We start from the raw sequence: 26,705 nt of genomic DNA, 5'->3' as shown, positions 1-26,705 counted from the left end.
TTAATTTTGTTTTTATATCTTGTATCTATATCTGTTAAAAGACTTCTTGTTGATGACCTTTTTTGATCGGTGAGTTTTTGTCTTGTTAAGGAGGTGATAAGTTTTGGTTTATAGGTAAGTGTCATGTGAGAGTGGCAATATTGATGAATAGTTTGTCTCTATTTTAATATAAGAGTGATAGGCTCTGTAAAGTATTGTGTCATGTGATGTGATACCATGAGTTTAGTTTTTGTTGCTTGTTTTATTTTGAAGCAACAAACTTATTTTTTGGTTTTTCACGGTATCTCCCAACCCGAAAGATTTGGTTTATAGGTAAGTGTGATGTGAGAGTGGCAGACTAAGGATTAATCTGTTGCAGGTCAAAATTCTATTTAAAGAATTGTTGCTAGCCAATACGTTGCTGCATGCACATTGCGAGATTCTATCCCTTTACACTTGCTTAAGTGAAGTAGTGAGCTAACTACTAGACTAATCCAATTAGGTTAAAGCAACAAAATTATAGTAAAACTTTATGTCTCATGTTTAATATCTGATAATATATTAGATACATGTATTTTGTATAATGTTCTTTCAAATTTTGCATCTCACTAAATAAATAGTAAATATTTGTCACAGTATTCATATCTATCATGGACATAGACATAGATGTGGACATCAAGTATACACAACTTTTTGTTATCTAGACACTCAATCAACCTATTAAAAAAATAATGAAAAACAGATAAGATAAAATGACAATATATATAATTGTGTCACAATGGCCTTGGCATGCATTTTTAATTTGTCTATGATTATTATGTCTTGTTACTTTGTTTTTCTAACAAGTATCACTCAGAAACTCTAAACTATTCTATATTTTGTTTTTTCTTTTCCATCTAAGAATTACCAAGCAAAACAGTGGTAATGCACAAAAATTAAATATGCTAGAAAATTCATAAGAGATACGAACAATTTATTATAATCATCTCCAATCCATGTCCAAAACATGAATAAAATGTTTAATTATTGATTTCATACCAAGAACTACTAAATCATTCCACAACTACTATAATTTATTCCCATCAAACAAAACAAAGTAATAAACATCACCAATAATATAAGTTTGAATTGGTAATTATTATTCAAATCCTGCATCAAACACACTAACATCTCCTCCTCCTTCTTAAATTGGATCAGCAAAAAGGACAATTTGAGGATTGGCAAGAATATGCGCTTCAGAATCTGATTGATCATTGTCTTGCTTGCTATCATCAAGTGATGGTCTATCATTCGGGGTTCGAAGAGGAGTAGGGGCAATATTCACATTACACTCTTCTTTCTCAGAATCTTCTTCCTCAGAAGACACACGTACAGGATTATCAATACGTGAAGGTTCCTGACTCTTGTTCTTCACATTCTTACAAGTTCTTCATATTTTTGTTTCCAAAAAATAATTGTTAGTCATACTTATCAACACTCATCATGGCAAATTTAATACATGTTGTCAATGAAGTAACATAGTTTAATTTCCTAAAGAGTACACAATCTTACTTTGATGGAGCATTTACTTTGTTATTGCTACATATTGTCCAACTCAAGAACAAATTGTAGATATCTTCACAAAACTTTGGAAATTTTAACTATTTTACAAATTGAAAAAATGCTCAAAATACTTAATTCTAAGAATTTTATTCAAGAGAGACAATGTTAAATTAAATCAAATTTCAGTTGAAGTCATCACTCCCTCTAAGAATTTTAAATTAATCAAGCTTCTACCAATAGAAATTAAAAATTAAAAATCTTTGACTAGTCATAGATATTGCTTAGTTATTAACACGAGTATAAGTTTACTACAAATTATACCTTATAAACTTTTAGACTTTTAGATATGATTTACTTATTATGACCAATTTGCATAAATAAAATTCTCAAAATATCAAAACTTATGCTATATGTTATTTGAAAACAAAATTGAACGTGGATTCATTCCATATAGGATGTCATAACATCCTTTTATTAGTGAATAGTGTTGTTAAAATAATGACGCATAAAAACTCGATAGAATGAAGGGAGTACCTTGCAATTGGTCGTCTAACAACAGGGGAAACTTTAACATTCACATCATAATCAGAGTCTTCTATATCATCCTTAGTTTTTTCTTCTTTCTCTTCTTTCTTCTTTTCCTCGTTTTCGTCCTCCTCTTCCTCTGTTGACTCCTCTTCTGACTCAGAAAAAAGAGGAGATGGATTTGCAATAAAAGGACGTGATGACAATGCCTGTGAAGGAGTGTTGTGACTGCTGTTTCTCTTCTTGAGATTCTCACGAATTCTTGATTTTATTCTTCAAGAACACAAAAACTCATTAAAAATTATTTAATTAAATATGATTATTCAAACGAAGATATCTTCACCTAAAAATAATAGTAAAAAATCTTTAAATAATTACACAATTAACGTTTCTGAAATCACAGTGAATTGAAATATATATATATATATACACTGAATTCTTTTTTCACCATACTTGGCATCAAAGTCATTCATGTAATCACGCATATGATGGAGGCTCTCCTGAGTCTCCCAAGTGTTTGATACGTCCTTCCATCCTGTCCTATTTATATTTCACCACATACATAATTGAAATATCCATTTGATAATGTGAGTCATCAAAATTCAAAAATAATAAATAATAACAATATATGTATAATAAAATAGAAGAAAAGAGCATTAATAATAATAATCATAAGCACTAACCATTTGAGCATGTACTGTGGCTTACCCTGTATATGACATTCCCATATTCAAAGATTTTGATTAGCATTTGATTAAGATAAACCAATAGATAACAATAACATACACCATAATGATGAAGAATAATATATTAACATATAATAAATTAAAATAATAGAATCCAAACTGTATCCATATTCATCAAATTCATTATTCTTAATAAAGTGACAAAGTCTCCAATCAATCACAGACTATTTTTCTGTAAAAAAGTATTCAATGAACACAAAATTAAAATCAGCCAAAAAAAACCTTAATCAGTAGTCTCATATACAAATATATGTTATTTTACATATTTTCACAAAAATAATTAACTTTTAGAATAATCAAACATTCAATAAAATAATAAGTAAATCTGTTATGATAGTATAATTAAACTTTTTTACAACAGTATATAGCCAATTTTTCCTATGAACATCAAATATTTATTCTTAATGATAGTTAAATGATAACTAATTTTTTATATTTTCATATAACTTATTTGATTTTCTATATACGTCAATCAGAATATTGTAATAAGATGAAAGAAATATGCATATACCCGATGAATTCTCTTACGGCGAATGGAGTGGACTTCATAAGTGCGACCATCAATCTCTTTTTTTGGTGGCATTGTTGATTGTTTTCACTCACTCTTGAGTATAAAACACGACTCACCAATAATATATATATATATATATATATATATATATATATATATATATATATATATATATAAAGAGAGAGGGAGACTCTTTTAATGCGTGGATTTAGCACTTAATAAAGTTAACATCTAAAGTATTTTTTAAATTTGGTAATATTTATGTATAAATAGTATTTTAATAAATGTGTATCTTTTCTCTTTTGTTACTTGGCAATTTTTTTAAATATATTTCTCTATCCTCTGAATTGTAGATACGCATTGACACTAAATAAGGAAACATATATATATTTTTTACTTATTTGCGAAAATGTCAAAAGAATTTATCAAATATTTCATCCCTTAATAAGAGAAAAACGCGTTGGAATTTATTTGTGTTATTCTGTTCCATATGTAACAAAATCATTTTCATAAGCATTAAATATGAGATTAGAAAGATATGCATGAAGGGTGAAAAAGTTATAGATTATGGCGTATAAAAAAGGTAGGTTTGTCTAAGATTATTGCCAACAAAAATGTCTCTTTTTTTATAAGGCTGCGGTAATGGTATTTATGGTAAGCTCAGAAAGAAAATTTAAAAAGTTAATCAGGTAGATACAAATCATAATATCTAGAAGTAGGTAAACTAGATATTGACAATGAGAAGATAAAGTCGGAAAAAGAAAATCAATTTATTATTTCAAATACTGTCCAATCTAATATAAAACAACAAGATAAGTCAGATGATAAAAATAATAGAAAAACAAGAGAAGAAGAACCATACGTATATTAAATAATTCTAAAAATAATTTAAAATTTAATGTATTTTAAAAATATATTAAATATAACCTTTTTATAAATATCAATACATATATATTATTAACTATATATGATTAATCATAGTTAAATCAAATTAATAAAAAATAAAAAATAAAGAAAACACTCTCTTCTTTCTTCAAGGGAATATCCTCAACCTCCAATGAGTAGGGTCATTGAAATGCTTGAAGAAAGCATTGATCTGTTGCAAAGTCCACCTATATAAGCCTTGAAAGTGGAATCTTGTACAACTTCTAACATTATTGATTCATTTTCCCCTGCTGATTAGTATAATCATAGATAAATTTTTTTAGCATGTTAATAATTCACCTCTTTTATTAATTATGTGGTCAAGAATTTGATCACTACTCTTGGAAATATAGTATTATTTTTGTAGTCAAATATTCATGGCATGATTATTATAGCAGAGGATCTTTTATTATTTTCATGCTACTAGTGTACGTTATTAATTAGTTTCTATATATATGACATTTCATTGAAGAAGTCCTAAAATAGTCAACCATAACTATACTGCATATTATAGATTGGTAAATTTGTTTTAAGCCGAGTTGGATCTTGAAAGATGTGTATAATGTTTAAATTAATTTTGTTTGTATATCTTGCATCTATATCTGTTAAAGACTTGTTGTTGATGAGTTGAGTTTTTTTGATCGGCGAGTTTTGTCTTGTTAGAGAGGTGATAAGTTTTGGTTCATAGGTGAGTGTTATGTGAGAGTGGCAGTATTGATGAATACTTTGTCTCTATTTTAATATAAGAGTGATAAACTCTGTAAAGTATTGTGTCATGTGATGTGATACCATGAGTTTAGCTTTTGTTGCTTGTGTTTTTTTGAAGCAACAAAATTATTTTTTGGTTTTTCACGGTATCTCGTAACCTAGCAGACTAAGGATTAATCTATTGTAGATCGAAATTCTATTTAAAGATTTTTTTCTAGCCAATACATTGGTGCATGCATAAGGCAGTATTCCATCTCCTGACTCTTGCTTAGCTGGAATAGTGAGCTAACTACTAGATCAATCCAACTAAGTTAAAGCAACAAAATTATTATAAAACTTTATGTCTCATGTTTAATCTTTGATAATGCATTAGATACATGTATTTTATATAATGTTCTTTCAAATTTTGTATCTCACTAAATAAATAGTAAATATTTGTCACGATATTCATATTTATCATAGACATAGGCATAGATGTGGACTGTAAATATACACAACTTTTTGTTACCTGCACACTCATCAACCTATTAAAAATAGAATAAAAAACAGATAAGATAAAAGGATAGTATATGTAAATGTGTCACAATGGCCTTGGCATGCATTTTTAATTTGTCTATGATTATTATGTCTTGTTACTTTGTTTTTCTAACAAGTATCGCTCAGAAATACTGAACTATTCTATATTTTATTTTTTCTTTTCCATCTAAGAATCACCAAGCAAAATAGTGGAAATGCACAAAAATTAAATATGCTAGAATTTATAAGAGATACGAACAAATTATTATAATCATCTCCAATCCATGTCCAAAACATGGAATTAAATGTTTAAATATTCATTTCATACCAAGAACTACTAAATCATTCCATAACTACTATAATTTATTCCCATCAAACAAAACAAAGTAATAAACATCACCAATAATATAAGTTCGAATTAGTAATTATTATTTAAATCCTGCATCAAATCCACACTAACATCTCCTCCTCCTTCTTAAATTGGATCAGCAAAAAGGACAATTTGAGGATTGGCAAGAATATGCTCTTCAGGATCTGGTTGAGCATTGTCTTCCTTGCCATCATCATGTGATAGTCTACGATTCAGGGTTTGAAGAGGAGTTGAGGCAATATTGACATTACAATCTTCTTTATCAGAATCTTCTTCTTCAGAAGACACACACACAGGATTATCAACACATGAAGATTCGTGACTCTTGTTCTTCACATTCTTGCAAGTTCTTCACATTTTTGTTTTCAAGAAATAATTATTAGTCATAGTTATCAACACTCGTCATGGCAAATTTAATACATGCTGTCAATGAAGCAACATAGTTTAATTTGATAAAGAGTACACGATCTTACTTTGATGGAACATTTACTTTGTTATTGCTACATATTGTCCAACTCAAGAACAAATTGCAGATATCTTCACAATACTTTTGAAAATTTAACTATTTTACAAATTAAAAAATGCTCAAAATACTTAATTTTAAGAATTTGATTCAAGAGAGACAATGTTAAATTAAACCAAGTTTCATTTGAAGTCATCACTACCTTTAAGAATTTTAAATTAATCAAGCTTCTATCAATAGAAATTAAAAATTATAGATCTTTAATTAGTCATGGATATTGCTTAGTTATTAACACAAGCATATAGATTACTACAAATTATACCTTATAATCTTTTAGACTCATAGATATGAGATGATTTAACTAAATTTTCATCTAATGACTTTCAGTTATCAACTTCACGTAAAATTGACTGCATCTGAGTTTCCACCAAATTAAAAGTGGATTCATTCCATGTAGGATTTTATAATATCCTTTTACTGGTGAATTGTGTTGTTAAAATAATGACAGATAAAAACTCGATGGAATGAAGGGAGTACCTTGCAATTGGTCGTCTAACACCAGGGGAGACTTTAACATTCACATCATAATCAGAGTCCTCTTTATCATCTTTAGTTTTTTCTTCTTTTTCTTCCTTCTCCTCTTGCTCGTCCTTGTCCTCCTCCTCTTCCTCTTCTGACTCCTCTTCTGACTCTGAAAAAAGAGGAGATGGATTTGCAATAAAAGGACGTGACGATGCTTGTGAAGGAGTGCTCTGATGCTTGTTCCTCTTCTTGAGATTCTCACGAATTCTTGATTTTATTCTTCAAGAACACAAAAACTCATTCAAAATTTTTTAATTAAATATGACTATTCAGTTGAAGATATATTTTCATGTAAAAATAATAGTTGAAAATCATTAAATAGTTACTCAATTAACCTTTCTAAAATCACACTGAATTGAAATATATTTGATATATACATGCTTCTTTTTTTTTTATCATACCTGGCATCAAAGTCATTAACGTAATCACGCATATGATGGAGACTCTCTTGAGTCTCCCAAGTGTTTGATATGTCCTTCCATCCTGCCCTATTTATATTTCACCAGATACATAATTAAAATATCCATTTGATAATGTGAGTCATCAAAAGCAATAAACAATAACAATATAATAACTTAATAAAATAGAAGAAAAGAGCATTAATAATAATCATAAGCACTAACCATTTGAGCATGTACTGTGTCTTACCCTGTATATGACATTCCCATATTCAAAGATTTTGATTAGAATTTGATCATGATAAACCAATAATAGATAACAGTAACATACACCACAGTGATGAAGAATAATAAATTAACATATAATAAATTAAAATAACATAATCCGAAACTGTTTCCGTATTCATCAGATTCATTGTTCTTAATAAGGTGACAAAGTCTCTAATCAGTCACACATACTATTTTTTTATAAAAAAAATATTCAATAAACAAAATCAAAATCAGCAAAAAAAAAATCTTAATCAGTAATCTCATACATACAAATATATGTTATTTTATGTATTTTTCACAAAATAATTAACTTTAAGAATAATCAAACATTCAATAATAGAATAAGTAAATCTGTTATAATAGTATAATTAAAATTTTTTACATCAGTATATAGCCAATTTTTTCCTATGAACATCGAATATAAATTCTTAATGATAGTTAAATGATAAATAATTTTTTATTTTTTCGTATAACTTATTTGATTTTCTATATATATCAATCAGAATATTGTAATAAGATGAAAGAAATATGCATATACCCGATGGATTCTCATAAGTGCGATTATCAATCTCTTTTTTTGGCGGCATTGTTGATTGTTTTCACTCACTCTTGAGTATAAAACACGACTCACCAATATATATATATATATATATATATATATATATATATATATATATATATTGCATGTATTTATCACTTAATAAAGTTAATATCTAATGCATTTTTTAAATTTGCTAATATTTGTGAATAAATAGTATTTTAATAAATGTGTATCTTTTCTCTTTTGTTACTTGGTAATTTTTTTAAATGTATTTCTCTATCCTCTGAATTGTAGATATGAATGGACGCTAAATAAAGAAACAAATATATTTTTTACTTATTTAGAAAAATGTCAAAAGAATTTATCAAATAATTCATCCCTTAATAAGAGAAAAATGCGTTGGAATTTATTTTGTATTATTCTATTCCATATGTAACAAAATCATTCTCATAAGCTTTAAATATGAGAATTGTAACACCCTAACTACCAAAACTCACGCTTCCAGGTGCGCTACTCTGATAGCTCGGACATTACGATGACACTTATACTATTTAATACTAAAATATGAGTCTGTTTAAAACTTTGAACCGCAATACCGCTCCCAAAAAAATATTTTTGCTAAGCAACATACATCCATACATTCAATACACTTACAACAACTCACAAAGAGTACATACATACATATATATATATATATATATATATATATATATATATATATATATATATATTTATTTATTTAATATTACAAGCATTCATCAATATAATTACTATCCCTCTTACAGAATATATCAAGATAACGGCGAGGGTACAAAAATAATAATCTAAAGCAATACAGAGCATCTCAACAATAATTAAATAAACTCTTCGTGACATCTGCGTCCATATCCTGAAAGGAAAAAATGTAGGGGGTGAGAACATCATCCTCGAAAGGGTTCTCAGTAGAGGGTTTTTGGGAATTATTGTAATAGGATACGTGAAGATAAGCCGTACCAGTGATTAATAACCGTCTTATGCCTCTTTTCAAAAACAACGGTTTACAATAAAGTAAAGTCGGAAAAATCTTTTCTGAAAGAGGAAACTGTTCATTTATGACAATATTCAAAAGTCTTTCAAAAGATTTATCTATACTGAACCAAAATAGCTTTTCATATTTTTCCAAACCAGAAACACAAAACCGGAACCAACCATCAGTCCATCTCATTTCAACCACGGTCCTAGGCCCAAACAATCCAACCAACAACCAATCACCACAATCCAACAGAGTCCCAATTGCAAATACAAGTAGGAAGTTCAAGCACAAACAACAGTTATAGCAAGTAGAACAAATAGCAGTTAATCACAAGTAGTCTCATAGGCAAACCAAGTACAATATATACACCCAAACAATGTCACATAGATGCATATGATGCATGCCTATTCCTAGTGGCTGATGATATCATCTGTCGATTATAGAGCCAACCCGACAAGTCCTGGTAGCTAACCATTGGACTGTTCCTCTGTCGTGCATCCCCAACTTAAGTTATACTCAACATAAACTTGATCATAATTATGATCCATATCCAACACCCTCACTGGTGTATATTCACAGGGGCGAGCTCATCCGGGACTTTCACAGTGCCCGGTCACACTTACGACATAGGGTCAGCAGAGTCTCGAGTCTCCACCTGGAGCACGTGGTGGCTAGCCACTGCTTTCTCCCAGGGAACTCGTGCCTCTGATAGTGGAAGTGCAAATCACAATTATCAACAATCAGCATATATATGCATTCATTTTCAGCCATGGATCAACATCCATCTCAGCCATCCGGCTCACGGTTCAGTCCAGAACCAGCCAATATTCATATCATAAACAGCCATTCCGGCTCACGGTTCAATCCAGAACCAGCCAATTTTCATAATCATACATAGCCATTCCGGCCCATAACAAAATAGCACTTCCACCATTCAACATCATCAAAATCATAAAAATCGGCATTTAAGCCATAAATCGCTTTTTCTCAATTCATTTCACTTTGAAATCAAGTTCCAACTCTTTTCTGCCTTGGCTTTAAATACCTCATTTCTCAAATCATCTCAGGCTCATAAGCCAAATTTACTCAAAGTGAGTTCCCTTTTTAAAACAAAGCCACTCTCGGCATTCTCTTTCCAAAACTTCCAAAACCATGGCAAGTTAAGGATTTATTTCAAAGTATTCAAAATCATCCATCCAACAATAGGATTTTATAACAAAAGTTTCTCGGCAGAGTCTCAAGTCTTTAGGAAAGGTCAACCTATATCAATTCCTTAAAATTCATTGAAACTCTTAAAATCATAGATTCTCGGCTCAAGAAAAAAAATTGAATTTATTATGAAACCAAACCATACAAAATCACAAGTTCCAATCCGGTCCAAAAATCAACTCATTTGAAACGAAACCGGTTCATTTGAATCAAACCACTTTCAGATTTCTTTTTGGAACCCATTTTTCTAACCTCTTCCAAAATGCCTCAAACTTAATTACTCAATCAAAAGTCTAGTTTCCTTTAAAATCACTAAAATCTCCTTTTTATATTGAAATCAATATTAGAGCATCATTCTTTCTTTCAGTGATTCAAATGGTAAAAATAGTTCATTTCTAAATAAGTCGAACTCAACGCATAAAGTTCATTAAATAAATTAAGCTTGAAAATATAAATATTCTCTTAATAAATCAAATAATACAATTTCTCAAATCCAACCCTTTTTAAATAACTTTTCAAACAAGACTAGGATTTTGTAGAAATTTCGGCAACACCTCCCCTAAAACTTGGACTTTTGCCACCCAATTCGGGTCCCAACTAAACCGTTTCTCATTCCTTTTCAACAACTCAAAACCAGAAATCAATTCAAAAGCAAGCTAAATCTAAAAGTCGCCTCAGTGGCATATCTCAAGGAAACCATTTCAAAATCAACTCAATATCAACCGATTTAACTCATTTCCAAAGTTTCAAAGAATCGGTTCAGCAACAAATCATGTATCAAAACCAAGTCAATTGAAGTAAACTAGGCTGAATTCAAAAGTGCATTCGACTTTTCACATCATCAAAATAATTGACTCAATTCAAACCAATCCTTAACGGATTAAACTCAGATTTCAGATCTTTAAAGAATCAACTTCAAAACATTACATTTCACAAAGCCGCACAACAATTCAGCCAAACAAACATCCATAATCATTCGAGACACTCAAATAATACATAAGGCAGATACAATTACCAAATACACAATGTCTCACATCAGTATTCATATGTAATCATTCCAATACATAAAACAAAGTTTTTGGAAAGCGCCCCTACCCCGACAAATTGAAACTATAACCCAAACTCGTTAACTGATTCCTTTTTGCTCAACCCGAAATCACCGGCAATCAGAACCTCGGCTCTGCTTGCTCTCTCGAAAGCAGAAACAGCTACAAGCGGCATAAACAAACCGGATTCTAACTCCGAATTAACAAAATAGAATAGCTGCGATTTGGAACCGGCCCGGCAACAGCTCTGGCGGCGGCCAGAAGCTCTGGTGGGTCATCTATAAAAACCACACAGCATCAAAACCTTCTCGAAACTCAAAATGACCGAAACCACAAATTTAAAATCCTTACCGGCAGAGCGTTCTCCGGCGACAGAGGCAGCCTCAGCTCCAACTACTCGTAACAGTAACAACAACTCTATCCATGACATGCCATAACTCGAATTCAGCCCTACGTTATTAAAAACTTAGGATTCTTACCCAAATATATGCAGATTTCAAGGGCTCCGGAATGTAACTCTTACCGCGACTAAGGAGAAGTGACTGAGCCAAGCGGCGGCATCCCTGGCGGTGGTTCCGGTGGCCACAGGACTGCTCCTGACGACCAGAACAGCGGCAAGGCTTCCTCCTCCTCCGGCAGCAACAGTGCAGAAGCTTCAGCTAGGCACCGCAGAGCAGCAGATCGGCAGTAGCGAAGCCGGCTTCTCCTCCATCGCGTTCTATTCCCCCCGCACTGCTCTCTCCCTCTCGCCGGCGACAGCGACGGAATCAACCCCCAGCAACGGAGGCAGCAAGGCTGGCTCGACTGCAGCAGAGCGTGACACGCCTCCCTCCCGGTCTCTCGTTTCCCCCTCTGGCCGCGATTCACGGCGGCGATAGTAGCGCCGTTGGAAGACACGGAAGCAGTGGCGGCGACAAGGCTAGCCGCGAGCTTCTCTTCTTCGTGCGCCTCTCTGTTCTGGGTTCCCTCCTCCGCGACGGCCATGGCGGCGGCATGAGCTCTGGCGGGAGTGGCTGCGACGAGGTCGACGGTGACAGCAACGACTGGCGGTGGGCTGGATGCGGCTGGGCGGCGGCGAGGCAACGGCAACGGGATGAGCTTCCTTCCGCCTCTCCTCTGCCGCAACTCAAACTCCCTCTCCCTCTCTGCCTCAATTTCTTTCTTTCATGGAAATAGCGAGCCTTGTGTGCATGTTGCGTTCAGTTGGGGAAAGGGGGGAAAAGGCCTGCTGTTGCTGCTGAGAGCAAAGAGAGGTTGAGGTGTTGTTGAAGGGAACCGGGTCATGGGTTAGGGTTTCAGGGTTAGGGTTTTATTTTTCAAAAATTAGGGTTAGGAGCATTTTAGTAATTTCACATAAAATTGTTACTAATATAGTAATTGAAACTCAATTAAATTCAACACTAATTATATATAGAAAATACTATTTGTTTATCATTTTCACAAATTATTTTCAATAAAATGTTCAAATCAGATAATTAGAAATAATATACTTTATTTCTTTATTTTTCAAAATAGTAGTATTAATATTTAAAATATTACTTATCCAATCCAAATCATGTAAAATCTTCATTATTTCACAACTACCAATTTTATAATTCAAATATAGAAAATAATCCTATAATTATAAAATTGGATAATAATCATAACCTATCTCAAATTCGATAAATCAAAACTTGTCTTAATTATCTTTAATAAAATAATTTATGAAATTAAGACTATAAATAACTATATGATTTGAGACTTTATCATAATAAGACTTTTCAAGGGTTTTGGGTCTTACAAGAATAGAAAGATGTGCATGAAGGGTGAAAAGGTTACAAATTCTGGCGTATAAAAAAGGTAGGTTTTTCTAAGATTATTGCCAGCAAAAATGTCTCCTTTTTTAAACGGCTGCGGTAATGGTATTTATGGTAAGCTCAGAAACCAATTTTAAAAAGTTAATCAGGTAGATACAAATCATAATGTCTAGAAGGAGGTAAACTAGATATTGCAATGAGAAGATAAAATCGGAAAAAGAAAATCAACTTAGTATTTCAAATACTGTCCAATCTAATATAGAACAACAAGATAAGTCAGATGATAAAAATAATAGAAAAACAAGAGAAGAAAAACCTTACGTATATTAAATAATTCTAAAAGAAAAATAAAATTTAATGTATTTTAAAAATATATTAAATATAATTTTTGTATAAATATCAATACATATATATTATAAACTATATATGATTAATCATAGTTAAATCAAATTAATAAAAAATAAAAAATAAAAAAACACCCTCTTCTTTCTTCAGGAAATATCCTCAACTCAAACCAAAGTTAAGCCTTTCAATTTTTCCCCAACTCAAACCAAAGTAGAATCTTGCACAACTTCTAGCATTGATGATTTATTTTCCCCTGCTGATTAGTATAATCGTAGATAAGGTCTTTTTTAGCATGTTAATAATTCACATCTTTTATTAATTATGTGGTCAGGAATTTGATCATTACTCTTGAAAATATAGTATCACTTTTGTAGTCAAATATTCATGGCATGATTATTGTAGCAGAGGATTTTTTTTATTTATATGCTAGTAGTGTACGTTATTAACTAGTTTCTAATTTAATATATATATTACTAGATATCTTTCATGACATTTCATTGAAGAAGCCTTAAAATAGTTAACCAAAACTATACTGTATATTATGAATGGTAAATTTGTTTTAAGCACAGTTGGATCTTGAAAGAGGTATATAATGTTTAAATTAATTTTATTTGTATATCTTGCATCTATATCTGTTAAAGACTTGTTGTTGATGAGTTGAGCATTTTTGATCCGTGAGTTTTGTCTTGTTAGAGAGGTGATAAGTTTTGGTTTATTGGTGAGTGTTATGTGAGAGTGAAAGTATTGATGAATACTTTGTCTCCGTTTTGATATAAGAGTGATAGAGTCTGTAAAGTATTATGTCATGTGATGTGATACTATGAGTTTAGCTTTTGTTACTTATTTTATTTCGAAGCAACAAAATTATTTTTTGGCTTTCCACGGCATCTCCTAACCCAGCAGACTAAGCATTAATCTGTTGCAGATCAAAAATCTATTTAAGGATTTGTCGCTAGCCAATACGTTGCTGCATGCATAAAGCAGTATTTCATCCCCCGACTCTAACTTAACCGGAGTAGTGAGCTAACTACTAGACTAATCCAACTAGGTTAAAGCAACAAAATTATAATAAAACTTTATGTCTCATGTTTAATCTCTGATAATACATTAGATACATGTATTTCATATAATGTTCTTTCAAATTTTGTATCCCACTAAATAAATAGTAAATATTTGTCACGGTATTCATATTTATAATAGACATAGACATAGACATAGATGTGGACACCAACTATACACAACTTTTTGTTCTCCGGACACTCAATCAAGCTATTAAAAAAAAAAAGATAAGATAAAATGACAGTATATGTAATTCTGTTACAATGGCCTTGGCATGCATTTTTAATTTGTCTATGATTATTATGTCTTGTTACTTTGTTTTTCTAACAAGTATCACTCAGAAACATTAAAGTACACAAATTCTATATTTTGTTTTTTCTTTTCCATCTAAGAATCACCAAGCAAAACATTGGTAATGCACAAAAATTAAATATGCTAGGAAATTCATTAGAGATACGAACAATTTATTATAATCATCTCCAATCCATGTCCAAAACATGGAATAAAATGTTTAACTATTCATTTCATACCAAGAACTACTAAATCATTCGACAACTATTATAATTTATTCCCATCAAACAAAACAAAGTAATAAACATCACCAATAATATAAGTTTGAATTGGTAATTATTATTCAAAGCATGCATCAAATCCACACTAACATCTCCTCCTCCTTCTTAAATTGGATCAGAAAAAGGGACAATTTGAGGATTGGCGAGAATATGCACTTCAGGATCTGGTTGAGCATCGTCTTGCTTGCCATCATCATGTGATGGTCTATGATTCGAGGTCCGAAGAGGAGTAGGGGCAATATTGATATTACAATCTTCTTTCCCAGAATCTTCTTCTTCAGAAGACACATGTATACGATTATCAACACTTGAAGGTACGTGACTCTTGTTCCTTCACATTCTTGCAAGTTCTTCACATTTTTGTTTCCAAGAAATAATTATTAGTTATACTTATCAACACTAATCATGGAAAATTAAATACATGTTTTGTATAATTTTAATGATTTTTCAATGAAGCAACATAGTTTAGTTTCATTAAGAGTACACAAACTTTGATGGAGCATTTATTTTGTTATTGCTACATATTGTCTGACTCAAGAACAATATGCAGATATCTTCACAAAATTTTTGAAAATTTAACTATTTTACAAATTAAAAAAAATGCTCAAAATACTTAATTCTACAATTTTGATTCAAGAAAAACAATGTTAAATTAAATCAAATTTCAGTTGAAGTCATTACTACCTCTAAGAATTTTAAATTAATCAAACTTCTACCAATAGAAATTAAAAATTAAAGATCTTTGACTAGTCATAGATATTGCTTTGTTATTAACACAAGCGTATAAATAACTACAAATTATACCTTGTAAACTTTTAGACTTATAGATATGATTTACTTATTATGATCAATTTGCAGAAATAAAATTCTCAAAATATCAAAACTTATGCTATATATTATTTGAAAACAAAATTGAATGTGGATTCATTCCATTTAGGATTTCATAATATCCTTTTACTGGTGAATAGTGTTGTTAAATAATGATATAGATAAAAACTCGATGGAATGAAGGGAGTACCTTGCAACTGGTCGTCTAACACCAGGGGGGACTTTTGCATTCACATCATAATCAGAGTCCTCTTTATCATCCTTAGCTTTTTCTTCTTTCTCTTCTTCTTCTCTTCCTCATTCTCGTCTTCGTCCTCCTCCTCTTATGATGACTCCTCTTCTGACTCAGAAAAAAGAGGAGATGGATTTGCAATAAAAGGACGTGACGATGCCTGTAAAGGAGTGGTGTGATGCTTGTTCCTCTTCTTGAGATTCTCACGAATTCTTGACTTTATTCTTCAAGAACACAAAAACTCATTCAAAGTTTTTTAATTAAATATGACTACTCACTTGAAGATATATTTTCACGTAAAAATAATAATAAGAAATTATTATATAATTACTCAATTAACGTTTCTTAAATCACAGTAGATTGAAATATATTTGATACATACTGGATTCTCTTTTCACCATATCTGGCATCAAAGTCATTAACATAATCACGCATATGATGGAGGCTCCCCTGAGTCTCCCAAGTGTTTGATATGTCCTTCCATCCTATCCTATTTATATTTCACCACATACATAATTGAAATATCCATTTGATAATGTGAGTCATCAAAATTCAAAAGCAATAAACAATAACAATATAGATATAATAAAATAGAAGAAAAGAGCATTAATAATAATCATAAGCACTAACCATATGGGCATGTATTGTGGCTTACCGTGTATATGACATTCCCATATTCAAAGATTTTGATTAGCATTTGATCATAATAAACCAATAGATAACAATAGCATACACCATAACGATGAAGAATAATATATTAACATAATAAATTAAAATAAAGAATCCAAACTATATCCATATTCATCATTCTTAAAAAGGTGAAAAAGTCTCTAATCAGTCACACATACTATTTTTCTATAAAACAATATTCAATGAGCACAAAATTAAAATCAGCCAAAAAAACCTTAATCAATAATATCATACATATAAATATATGTTATTTTACATATTTTTTACAAAATAATTAACTTTTAGAATTATCAAGTATTCAATAATAGAATAAGTAAATCTATTATGATGGTATAATTAAACTTTTTTACAATAATATATAGCCATTTTTTCCTATGAACATCGAATATATATTCTTAATGATAGTTAACTGATAATTAATTTTTTATATTTTCATATAACTTATTTGATTTTCTATATATATCAATCAGAATATTGTAATAAAATCAAAGAAATATGCATATACCCGATGGATTCTCTTACGGCGAATAGAGTGGACTTCATAAATGCGATGATCAATCTCTCTTTTTGGCGGCATTGTTGATTGTTTTCACTCACTCTTGAGTATAAAACACGACTCACTGATAAGCTCCAATTTGGTGGTTTATCTTGTGTTAAATTTAGGGAATTTTATCAACTTATCTCACATTTATTCACTAAAAGAGCATAATTTTGTAAACTCTCCCTAATTTGTGCTTAAAAGTGAAACATGTTTTTTAGACCTTAAAATTGTTAAATTTAATTCGCTTTAATTCCATTCGATACCTTGATATGTTTGTTAAATGTTTCCATGTCTTCTTTTATGTTTATCTTCATTACTATGGTTGATTTCTTGCTTATGTTAGTTATGGATTTTGTTAATTCTTGCAATTTATGATGTTTACTTTTACTGCACTCTATGTGTTTGATGAAATATTTTCACTAGTTTTTGAGTAGTTTTCTTTACTCTTGGCCTAGGCTAAGGGAATTGAGTGACCTTGAGTCATTAGGTCTCATTGAATTGGTGATTTGAGAACCCTGTGTGGTCAATTTGATAACCAATGACACTAGCCTACTACTAAGTCAATTAGTAGCTAGGTTAGGACTTATGGATTGATGTTGATCAAGCCATTTGACATTCTTCAAGTATAGAAGTAGACTTAATGAGCTTGGTTCCTCATAATTGTCAATACATGGTTTGTAGACAAGGATGGTGATATCAATTTCCAAGTCTTAGCCAAGAGTTCTTGTCCTTTATTTTATTAGTTCTTGTCATTTACTTTCTTATTATTTAATTTTCTTGCCAATTACAAATCAAACCCCTTTGTTCTTTATAGCCAATAATTGATCACTTCATTGCAATTCCTTGTGAGACGACCCGATGTTTAAATACTTCGATTAATTTTCATTGGGGTTTGTACTTGTGACAACCAAAACTTTTAAAATTTGATTTGAGTATTATTAGTTGGTTGGTAACTATATTACTAACGAAATTATTTTGTGTGAAATTCCTAACCATACGAAAATGCTCTTTCACTCAACAATAATATATATATATATATATATATATAGACACCCTTTTAATGCGTGGATTTAGTACTTAATAAAGTTAACATCTAATGCATTTTTCAAATTTGGTAATATTTATGTATAAATAGTATTTTAATAAATGTGTATCTTTTTTCTTTTGTTACTTGGAAATTCTTTTAAATTTATTTCTCTATTCTCTGGATTGTAGATACACATGGACGCTAAATAAGGAAACATATATATTTTTTATTTATTTACAAAAATTGCAAAATAATTTATCAAATAATTCATCTCTTAATAAGAGAAAAACGCATTAGAATTTATTTTTGTATTATTCTGTTTCGTATGTAACAAAATCATTCTCATAAGCTTTAAATATAAGAAGATTAGAAAGATATGCATGAAGGGTGAAAAGGTTATAGATTATGGCGTATAAAAGAGGTAAGTTTTTCTAAGATTATTGCCTGCAGAAATGTCTTTTTTGATAAGGTCGCCGTAATGGTAAGCTCAGAAACAAAATTTAAAAAGTTAATCAGGTAGATACAGATCATAATGTCTAGAAGTAGCTAAACCAGATATTGATAATGAGAAGATAAAGTCGGAAAAAGAAAATCAACTTTTGTTTTACCAAAGATAGGGAGACTCGAACCTGCAACCTCTTAGATGAGTATGGGGAGACTATGCCATTTGAGCTTTAACTCATTGGCAATCAACTTAGTATTTCAAATACTGTCCAATCTAATATAGAACAACAAGATAAGTCAGATGATAAAAATGTTTGGATTAAAAAAAAGATTCATTGGCATGATCATTACTATCGAACGCCGGTAGAGCTCAATTAATGGAACGCGGCGTTTTGGTCACATGCAATGCATTACCGTCGTATTTATCCGCCGGTAAATTCGACAGTAATTTTACCCTAAATTGGAATCATGTGCCCTCTCTCTCCTCATTTTAAAAGACCCATCCACACTCTCTCCCTCTAAACCTCTTCTTTCTCTCTCTGCATCTCTCTCCCTTAAACCACCTTTAACAGCCCCCCTGTCAGTGCCGGCGCCAACAACAACATCCAAAAGATCTCCTCTTTAGTCTCACTCTTCATAGTATCGAAACACCACCACTCCCACTCTTCCAGTGCTGAGTCTTCTCTCACTCTCTCAACCGCTCATAGCGACGAAGCTCCTCCCTCTTCTTCGCCGTCGACACCGCCCCACAACACCCTGACTTGCGTCCTGCGGCAGCATAACCCTTTCCTTTGCCTCTCCATCCTCGAAGTGCTTCTCTCTCTGTCCTCCTCCATGGCACCACGTATTAGCAATTGCTGTTGTCCTCCACGCACTAACAGTCACCATCGTTCTCCACAGACAGCAGCATCACACACCAGACGGTATCCGATTTAAGGTTATTTTAATTCTATTTTGATTTTGGTTTTTCTAATATGTTTTAGAATTTTTTATTTTGTTTTTAATGATTTTGTGTTTGAACTTTTATTTATAATTCTGATTTTAAATTTTGTTTTGATAATAGAAAAAATCATTCATACATAGCATAGTCCAAGCAGACCCACTTAAAATTTTTGCTGAACTATGACTGGCCATCATATTAGCAAATAAACGTATTCCCGGGCTTAATCCACAAAAATTATGAGAGATTAGCTCAAGGAGTACTAAAAAAAGTGCCAACGAAAGTGGGACTCCTGCGGGAAATGAGAAGCTTAAAAAATGAAGCCCATTTCTTTGAAATCTCACTAGAGTAATGCCAATAAAAATGAAAATGAGAGACCCAAAGTAATGAGAAAATGACTTGTAACTGTTAAACTATAAGGTAGCATACCTGGAGATTACAAAATAAAGAAAAAGTAAAAGTGACCGAGATGCAAGAGAAAAATTTTTGTTTCACATTTTTGGAAAGACCACCTATTTGTTCGTTTACCAGGTTCGGCACGAAATCATAAATAAGCTCTACCAATTATTGCCAAGCATTTGGTACTGATTTTCCTCCGCCCTTTTTAGTAACACGCTAACTAAATGGAAAATCAATCATGGTTTTAATTATTAAATGAGATAGTAGATAAAGTAGAAATATATATTTAATCTAACTAAGGAGTTCGACGATCTTTCTTTGGAGAACAATACGGATTGTGATTCGTCTTCATCTTCTCTTAGCAAGGACAAAGCAATTAAAGCGTTAGGGAAAGAAAAGAGATCTGTTATTGTCATCCCTCTATCCTCTATATTAGGCTAAGGCGGCTATTAAGTAATCCTAATAAAATTTGCCGTTGAATTTTAATTTTTGTTTGGTTTGCAAATTTTGTGTCTCAAATTCTGTGTTTATTATTCTGATTTTTAATTCTATTTTGATTTATGATTTTTTAAATTTTTTTTATTTAGAATTTTTTTTTTAATTTTATTTTGATTTAGAGTTTTTTTAATTATATTTTGATAATTCTGTGTTTGAAATTTTTTTGATGACTTTGTGTTTCAAATTCTGTTTATTATTTTGATTTTCAATTCAGCTTTTTTAATTTTGTTTTAATAATTCTATTTTGATTTAGGTTTGTTAATTCTGTTTTGATTTAGGTTTTTTAATTCTATTTTAACGATTACGCGTTTAAATTTTTGTTTATGATTTTGATTTTGAATTTTATATGTTTTGATGATTTTGTGTTTTAAATTTTGTGTTTATTATTCTGATTTTTAATTCTCTCTTTATAATTTTGTTTCAAATTATGTGATAATTATGCAGTTTGATATCAGTTCAAGTGAGAACATTAGCGACACAGAAGCTAAGGAGCAATATGACCTGGTGTTGCTCATCCGAATGAATTTATAAGTGTAAGATCCCCAATTACATTGTTCTTATTTCTGTTATGGTGTTATTTGAGTTTATTATTTTCTGAGTTAATTATTGGCTTATTGTTATTCATTTTCTAAGTTTATTATTATTTTAGTTAATTATTTTATGAGTTAATTAGTATTGTATTTTCTGACTTATTAGTTTAAAAATTATTGAATTTAAATATTAAAATTACATATTGAATTTTTAAACAAATTTTTTAAAAAATTTAAAATTTAAGTTTACCGTCGGATTTAGCGTCGGTTAAATCTGTTAGTAGTTATTAATTTAATTATTAATTAATAATATATTACTGTCAAATTTATTTGAGGAAAAATCTGACGGTAAAAATTACCAGCGAAAATTTTATGACGGTAATTAGTAGTGTAAAACCTGTTAAATTAGTAAATAATTAGTCAATAAATTAATTTTTAATAAAAAAATTAAAAAATGTGAATATTATATTAAATTAGGATAGAGCTTATCAAAACGAGAATTTTGACACTAATTTCAAAGAATTCGGCCGAAGATTGGATCGAACGGGCCGAAACGGTTGAACCGAAACCAAACCAAGCCTGTGGGCCAAACTGACCCAACATTTAAATGAGCCAAAGCTCATTTCTTCTCCAAATGCAATAGAGGCAGCGCTGAACACAGCGAGGAGAAGAAAGGGAACGAAACCCTTATTCCAACTTCCAAACACTGTATCTCTTCCGTTCGAGCTCCGATCACCGCACCGTTTGCGGTCACGCGACCACCACGTCAAGCTTTACGATTCTACCGGAACAATTTTATAGGTAATTTTCTTATTCACTCTCAGCCTCTTCTTCCCCAATTTTTGAAAAAATCTTGTGGAGGTGTTGAATTTCCTTGTTTTTGATGTTTTAGAATCCAATTAGCTTGAAAAAAACGTTCTCTCTTGCTTATATAAAGCTTGGGTAAGGTGAGGATATTATAATTCTATCTAAATATTCTGAATTTGTGCTGTGGGTATTAAATTGGGTGTATGTGTTATGAATGTGTATTAGGTTGTGAATAAATAATTGGAGCTTGAAATTGTGGATATTAGAACTTGGAGGAAGCTGTTTTATTGAACTTTTGGGGGCTGTGTTTATTTTAGTAAGTTGCCTTGGACAATACGCAGAAAATCGGCCAAGGTATAGTTTAGATTTCTTGTATTTAATACATAATGTTCTGTGAAAACTTAGACTAGATGACCATAAGATAGGTTAGAATGTATGTGTATATATATTGTTTAGTGTTTTGCTAATAATTATGTTTGGTTGGTGCTGCTGGTTGTTGATGGTTTAGTGAGTTATTGATTAATCATTTGAGGACATAAGTATATAAATTTAGAACTTGTAAGCTATGGTGTTGGTTGTTGGATTTGAGAAGTGTATGCGCAATTATTGTTGGTATGAGGCATGATTTTTTAAGGTGGTTGATGTGTTAATGAAGAACGACATAATGTGTTAGAAAGTGCACGTTTGGTGATCAATGGCATGGGATTTGTTTTGATTGAAAATGAGGTTTTGAAAGTTTGTAAAAAATTTTGGTTTTGGGCCAAATTTTAGCGAGCTATAACTTGGCTTCCAGACCCTCAATTTGTTTCCAACTTGCTTTAAATGAAAATTGGGTTTGTGAAAGTTTATGCCGTTCGAAAAATGGATAAAAAATGATTTAAAATGATTAAGTTATGTGCGTCGAAAGTTTGGTTAAAAATTATGTAAATCTGAAGCTTTTTGCCTAATCAGGTTTTTGGGAAAACGCACGCCCACGCATATGCGTGGCATGGAATTTTTACCTGTGCGTACGCGAGTAGCCCTATGCGTACGCGTAATGGACCAACATGCATGTCCACGCGTACGCGTGACATGCTGTACTCACCTATGCGTACGCACGACAAAGGGATGCGCGCGCGAGCTGCCTTTTTACACTTCCATGTATACGCGTCAGTCACGCATATGCGTGGCCCTTGTTTCAGCAAATATGGTTTTCTGAGTTTTAAACCCTATTTCAAATTTCTAAACCTCTATTTTCATTCCTTTAGTAATAAATAATAGTATTAAACCTGATAATCAGATGAAGTTAGGAAATGGGGATAACTTGGAGGTGAAGTAAAGTTGAAAAGTGATGAATTGATTATGAAATGTTACGGATGATCATGCATGATACTTGGCTTGAATAATCAAATGATCTGAGATACGAGATTCCCTGGGTAAAGTATCGTGGCTTGCCACCATGTGTACCAGGTCGAAAACTCGATAATGTGTTGACCCTACGACGTAAGGGTAACTGGGCACTTATAAATTCCCGGGAATGGTACCCCCATTGAGCGATTTGATATATATATAGACTCATGGGGATGTGCGTTGGGAGACAGTCCAAAGGTTTAGCAAACCGGACTTGTCGAGTTGGCTTGATAACCGACAGATGAGACTCATCAGCTATAGGACAGGTATGCATCATGTGCATATTACTTGATTTACTTGTTTGTGCATTAACTGGGAGTGCCTAATTGCATTTACTATGTTAAATGTATATTTGCTACCTGCAGTACTTGTAACTTTCTTATGCTTGCTTTTATCTGCTTATTTGTCTGTGATTTGTTGACGGAGATGGAGGTATGGAGAAAAGGTAGTGGGACTTAGATTTAAGATTAAGTTAAGTTAGACCTAGATACTCTTAGAAAACCACCCTTTTATGGTTTCTTTTTAATACTTTAAGCTTAATAATCTGAGTGTCGGCGTTCTAGGATTGCCTCTGGCATTTTCAGGTCCTTATATCTTATATGTGTGGCACCTTCACCATACTGAGAACCTCTAGTTCTCACCCTATACTATGTTGTTTTTCAGATGCAGATCGAGAGGCACCTCGTTAGGCGTCTGGACTTCTTAAGTGAAGTGGTTATCGGGTTATTTTGTTGTACAATTATGTATATATATACGTACTTAGTTTCCTCTCCGCATGACTCGATCCTTTTGACCCTCTTAGAGGCTTATGGAGAGACAGGGTTTCGTTTAAGTAAATTTGGGTTTTGGATATGTATTTATATGTGTATATATTCTCCGGTCAGCTTTGACTTCGCGGGCTGACTTAGGAGCTTATTATTTTGTATCTTTAGCCCTCTATTCTTACTTTTGTTATCTTATAACCGATAGCTATAGTTTTCTTAGTACGCAAGTTAACTCGTTTTCTGAACGTTGCATTTTTTATTTTTTGATTTTTATTTCTTCTATTCTTCAAGGCTCCTAGTTTATTATATTCTTTCTGCTATTATACGTACACTTTTTATTTTAGAGGTCGTAATACAACATCACCTCTATTTTACGGCTTAAGCGTAAAGCTCTGTGTGGTAGGGTGTTACATTATGTTTCAGAGCAGTTTGTTCCTATAGAGCCTGAAACACGGACTCATTATGCTTCTGTGCATTCTCTGTATATGTGTCTATGTGCTATTAGAATATCTAACTGATATACATGGCATAAACATTTGTGAGCATGCATTTGGAACTTAAAGCATTAAACCTGCAATATTGAGACTGATCAACTTAATATCACTTGTTTGATTTGTATAGGGACCAGATGTCGACTCGCAGACGCCGTCGCGGGCGAGGTAGAGGTAGGATAGACATTGTTAATCCTGGCTTTGCAGAGAATGACCCAATAAACTTTATGGCTTCCCTAGGAAATATGGTTGCAGCTATGCAGGGGACAACCGAGGTACTGGGTAATCAAATAAACCAGGGTAATCATGGGAATAATAATGATGAGGACGGTCCTATGACACTTCCAACATTTCTGAAAGTTCACCCTCCGACCTTCAGGGGAACCTCAAATCCCACTGATGCAGACAATTAGATTCAGGCTATGGAACGGGCACTGTAGGATCAACAGGTTCCTGAGGAGCAATGGGTTGAGTTTGAAACTTATCAGCTACAAGGCAAGGCTCAGTGTTGGTGGCAGGGAACACGACGTATTCGGCAGCCAGATGGTGCTGCGATTCCTTGGGAGGTCTTCCGAACAGAATTCTATAAGAAATACTTTCCTAATTCAAGCAGAAATACCAAGGAACTTGAATTGATGCAATTAAAGCAAGGCCAGATGATTGTTACTGAGTATACTAGCAGGTTTGAGGAGTTATGTCGCTTTTCTCATATCTGTCAAGATGCGCCTGAAGATTTTGCTGAGTGGAAATGTATTAAATATGATGGAGGTCTTTGAATCGATATTCTGAGCTTCGTTGCCCCAATGGAGATCAGAGTGTTCTCTGAATTGGTGAATAAGAGTAGCGTGGCTGAGGAATGTGTGAGAAAGGCGACAGCAGAGAAAGGAAGTTTGAGGGTGCCTTTTCAAAGAACTCCGGGGAGAAACTTTGCTCTGAGAGGTAGGAACTTCAAGCGTGGTGGCTTTGTTCCGCAGTAGAATCAAGGTAAGGGCAATTATAAAAGATTGAATACTAATGTTAATCAAGGAAAAAGGTTTGGAAAGCAGCCACAACAGGATTTGAACTGTCAAAGGTGCGGGAAGTATCATTCTGGAGTTCCGTGCAGATCAGAACTTGGAGTATGCTATTTTTGTGGACACCCCGACCACTTGGCCAGTAATTGTCCGAAGAAGAAAAAGTATGAGATTGGTAGGACACAGCGGCCAGGAAGAGTGTACACAACTTCTGCAACAGGTGCTGAGGGATCTGAGACACTGATTAGAGGTAACTGTGAAATTGCTGGTAAAATCTTAAATGCTTTATTTGATTCAAGAGCAACACATTTATTTATTGCATTTGAAATGGCTAATGAACTAGGATTGAGAATGGTGGTTTTAGGTTATAATTTGAAAGTGCATAATGCTACTCATGAAGCTATGGTGACTAGATTAGGATGTCCACAAGTTCCATTTCGAGTACAACAACATGAATTTGTGCATGATTTGATTTGTTTGCTGATGACTGGTCTTGATCTCATTTTAGGATTGGATTGGTTATCCAAGAATCATGTTTTGCTTGATTGTTCTAAGAAGTCAGTACAGTTAATGCCAGAAGGGTCGGAAGCGCCAGTTGTGGTGAATAGTTACTATTTAAACTCTATGATAGTAAATTGTTCTGGAACTGAATGTCAGGGTATTATGTTATTAACTGCGGGAGTATCAGGTGATGATCAGAGTTTAGAACAGATTCCGGTTGTATGTGAATTTCCAGACATGTTTCTGGATGATATTAATGAATTTCCACCTGACCGGGAGGTTGAATTCGCGATTGAGTTGGTGCCTGGAGCCGGTGCGATTTCGATTACTCCTTACAGGATGTCACCTTTAGAAATAGCTAAACTGAAAGCTCAGCTAAAAGATCTATTGGGTAAGCATTTTATTCGACCAATTGTTTCTCCGTGGGAGCGCCAGTGTTACTGGCAAAGAAGAAGGACGGGAGCATGCACTTGTGTGTCGATTATCGGCAACTGAAT

At 32.3% G+C, this 26,705-nt stretch overlaps 3 protein-coding genes across 3 annotated transcripts; 1 reads left to right on the top strand and 2 right to left on the bottom strand.

Moving 5' to 3' along the window:
• Positions 1 to 1,162: 1,162 nt before the first annotated feature.
• LOC130949038 (uncharacterized) lies at positions 1,163 to 3,375 on the bottom strand. Its single transcript, XM_057877873.1, has 5 exons — positions 3,304 to 3,375; positions 2,730 to 2,755; positions 2,500 to 2,586; positions 2,056 to 2,319; positions 1,163 to 1,406 (listed from the first exon to the last, which is right to left on the bottom strand). Exons 1-5 carry the CDS (start codon positions 3,373 to 3,375, stop codon positions 1,163 to 1,165), a joined length of 693 nt encoding a protein of 230 aa, XP_057733856.1.
• Positions 3,376 to 5,926: 2,551 nt separating this feature from the next.
• On the bottom strand, positions 5,927 to 11,772 carry LOC130949037 (uncharacterized). Its single transcript, XM_057877872.1, has 5 exons — positions 11,647 to 11,772; positions 7,490 to 7,515; positions 7,268 to 7,354; positions 6,822 to 7,085; positions 5,927 to 6,170 (listed from the first exon to the last, which is right to left on the bottom strand). The coding sequence occupies exons 1-5, from the start codon at positions 11,770 to 11,772 to the stop codon at positions 5,927 to 5,929; spliced, it is 747 nt and encodes a 248-aa protein (XP_057733855.1).
• Positions 11,773 to 25,497: 13,725 nt separating this feature from the next.
• On the top strand, positions 25,498 to 26,703 carry LOC130949036 (uncharacterized). Its single transcript, XM_057877871.1, has 2 exons — positions 25,498 to 25,633; positions 25,721 to 26,703. The coding sequence occupies exons 1-2, from the start codon at positions 25,498 to 25,500 to the stop codon at positions 26,701 to 26,703; spliced, it is 1,119 nt and encodes a 372-aa protein (XP_057733854.1).
• Positions 26,704 to 26,705: the final 2 nt, after the last annotated feature.

The sequence above is a fragment of the Arachis stenosperma genome, chromosome 9 (assembly GCF_014773155.1).
Source record: "Arachis stenosperma cultivar V10309 chromosome 9, arast.V10309.gnm1.PFL2, whole genome shotgun sequence".
In the NCBI taxonomy this organism is placed as follows: domain Eukaryota; kingdom Viridiplantae; phylum Streptophyta; class Magnoliopsida; order Fabales; family Fabaceae; genus Arachis; species Arachis stenosperma.
Note: the sequence above shows the minus strand (reverse complement) of the source record. Positions and strands in the feature narration are given on the sequence as shown.

Coding starts and splice junctions, on each gene's coding strand:
- LOC130949038 (XM_057877873.1), bottom strand. CDS start 3,375: ATGCCACCAAAAAAAGAGATTGATGGTCGCACTTATGAAGTCCACTCC. Junction 2,756..3,303: donor GCCGTAAGAGAATTCATCGG/GTATATGCATAT, acceptor TGTCATATACAG/GGTAAGCCACAGTACATGCT. Junction 1,407..2,055: donor GTTAGACGACCAATTGCAAG/GTACTCCCTTCA, acceptor AAAAATATGAAG/AACTTGTAAGAATGTGAAGA.
- LOC130949037 (XM_057877872.1), bottom strand. CDS start 11,772: ATGTCATGGATAGAGTTGTTGTTACTGTTACGAGTAGTTGGAGCTGAG. Junction 7,516..11,646: donor TCATTTTGAGTTTCGAGAAG/GTTTTGATGCTG, acceptor TGTCATATACAG/GGTAAGACACAGTACATGCT. Junction 6,171..6,821: donor GTTAGACGACCAATTGCAAG/GTACTCCCTTCA, acceptor AAAAATGTGAAG/AACTTGCAAGAATGTGAAGA.
- LOC130949036 (XM_057877871.1), top strand. CDS start 25,498: ATGGAGATCAGAGTGTTCTCTGAATTGGTGAATAAGAGTAGCGTGGCT. Junction 25,634..25,720: donor GAGAAACTTTGCTCTGAGAG/GTAGGAACTTCA, acceptor ATGTTAATCAAG/GAAAAAGGTTTGGAAAGCAG.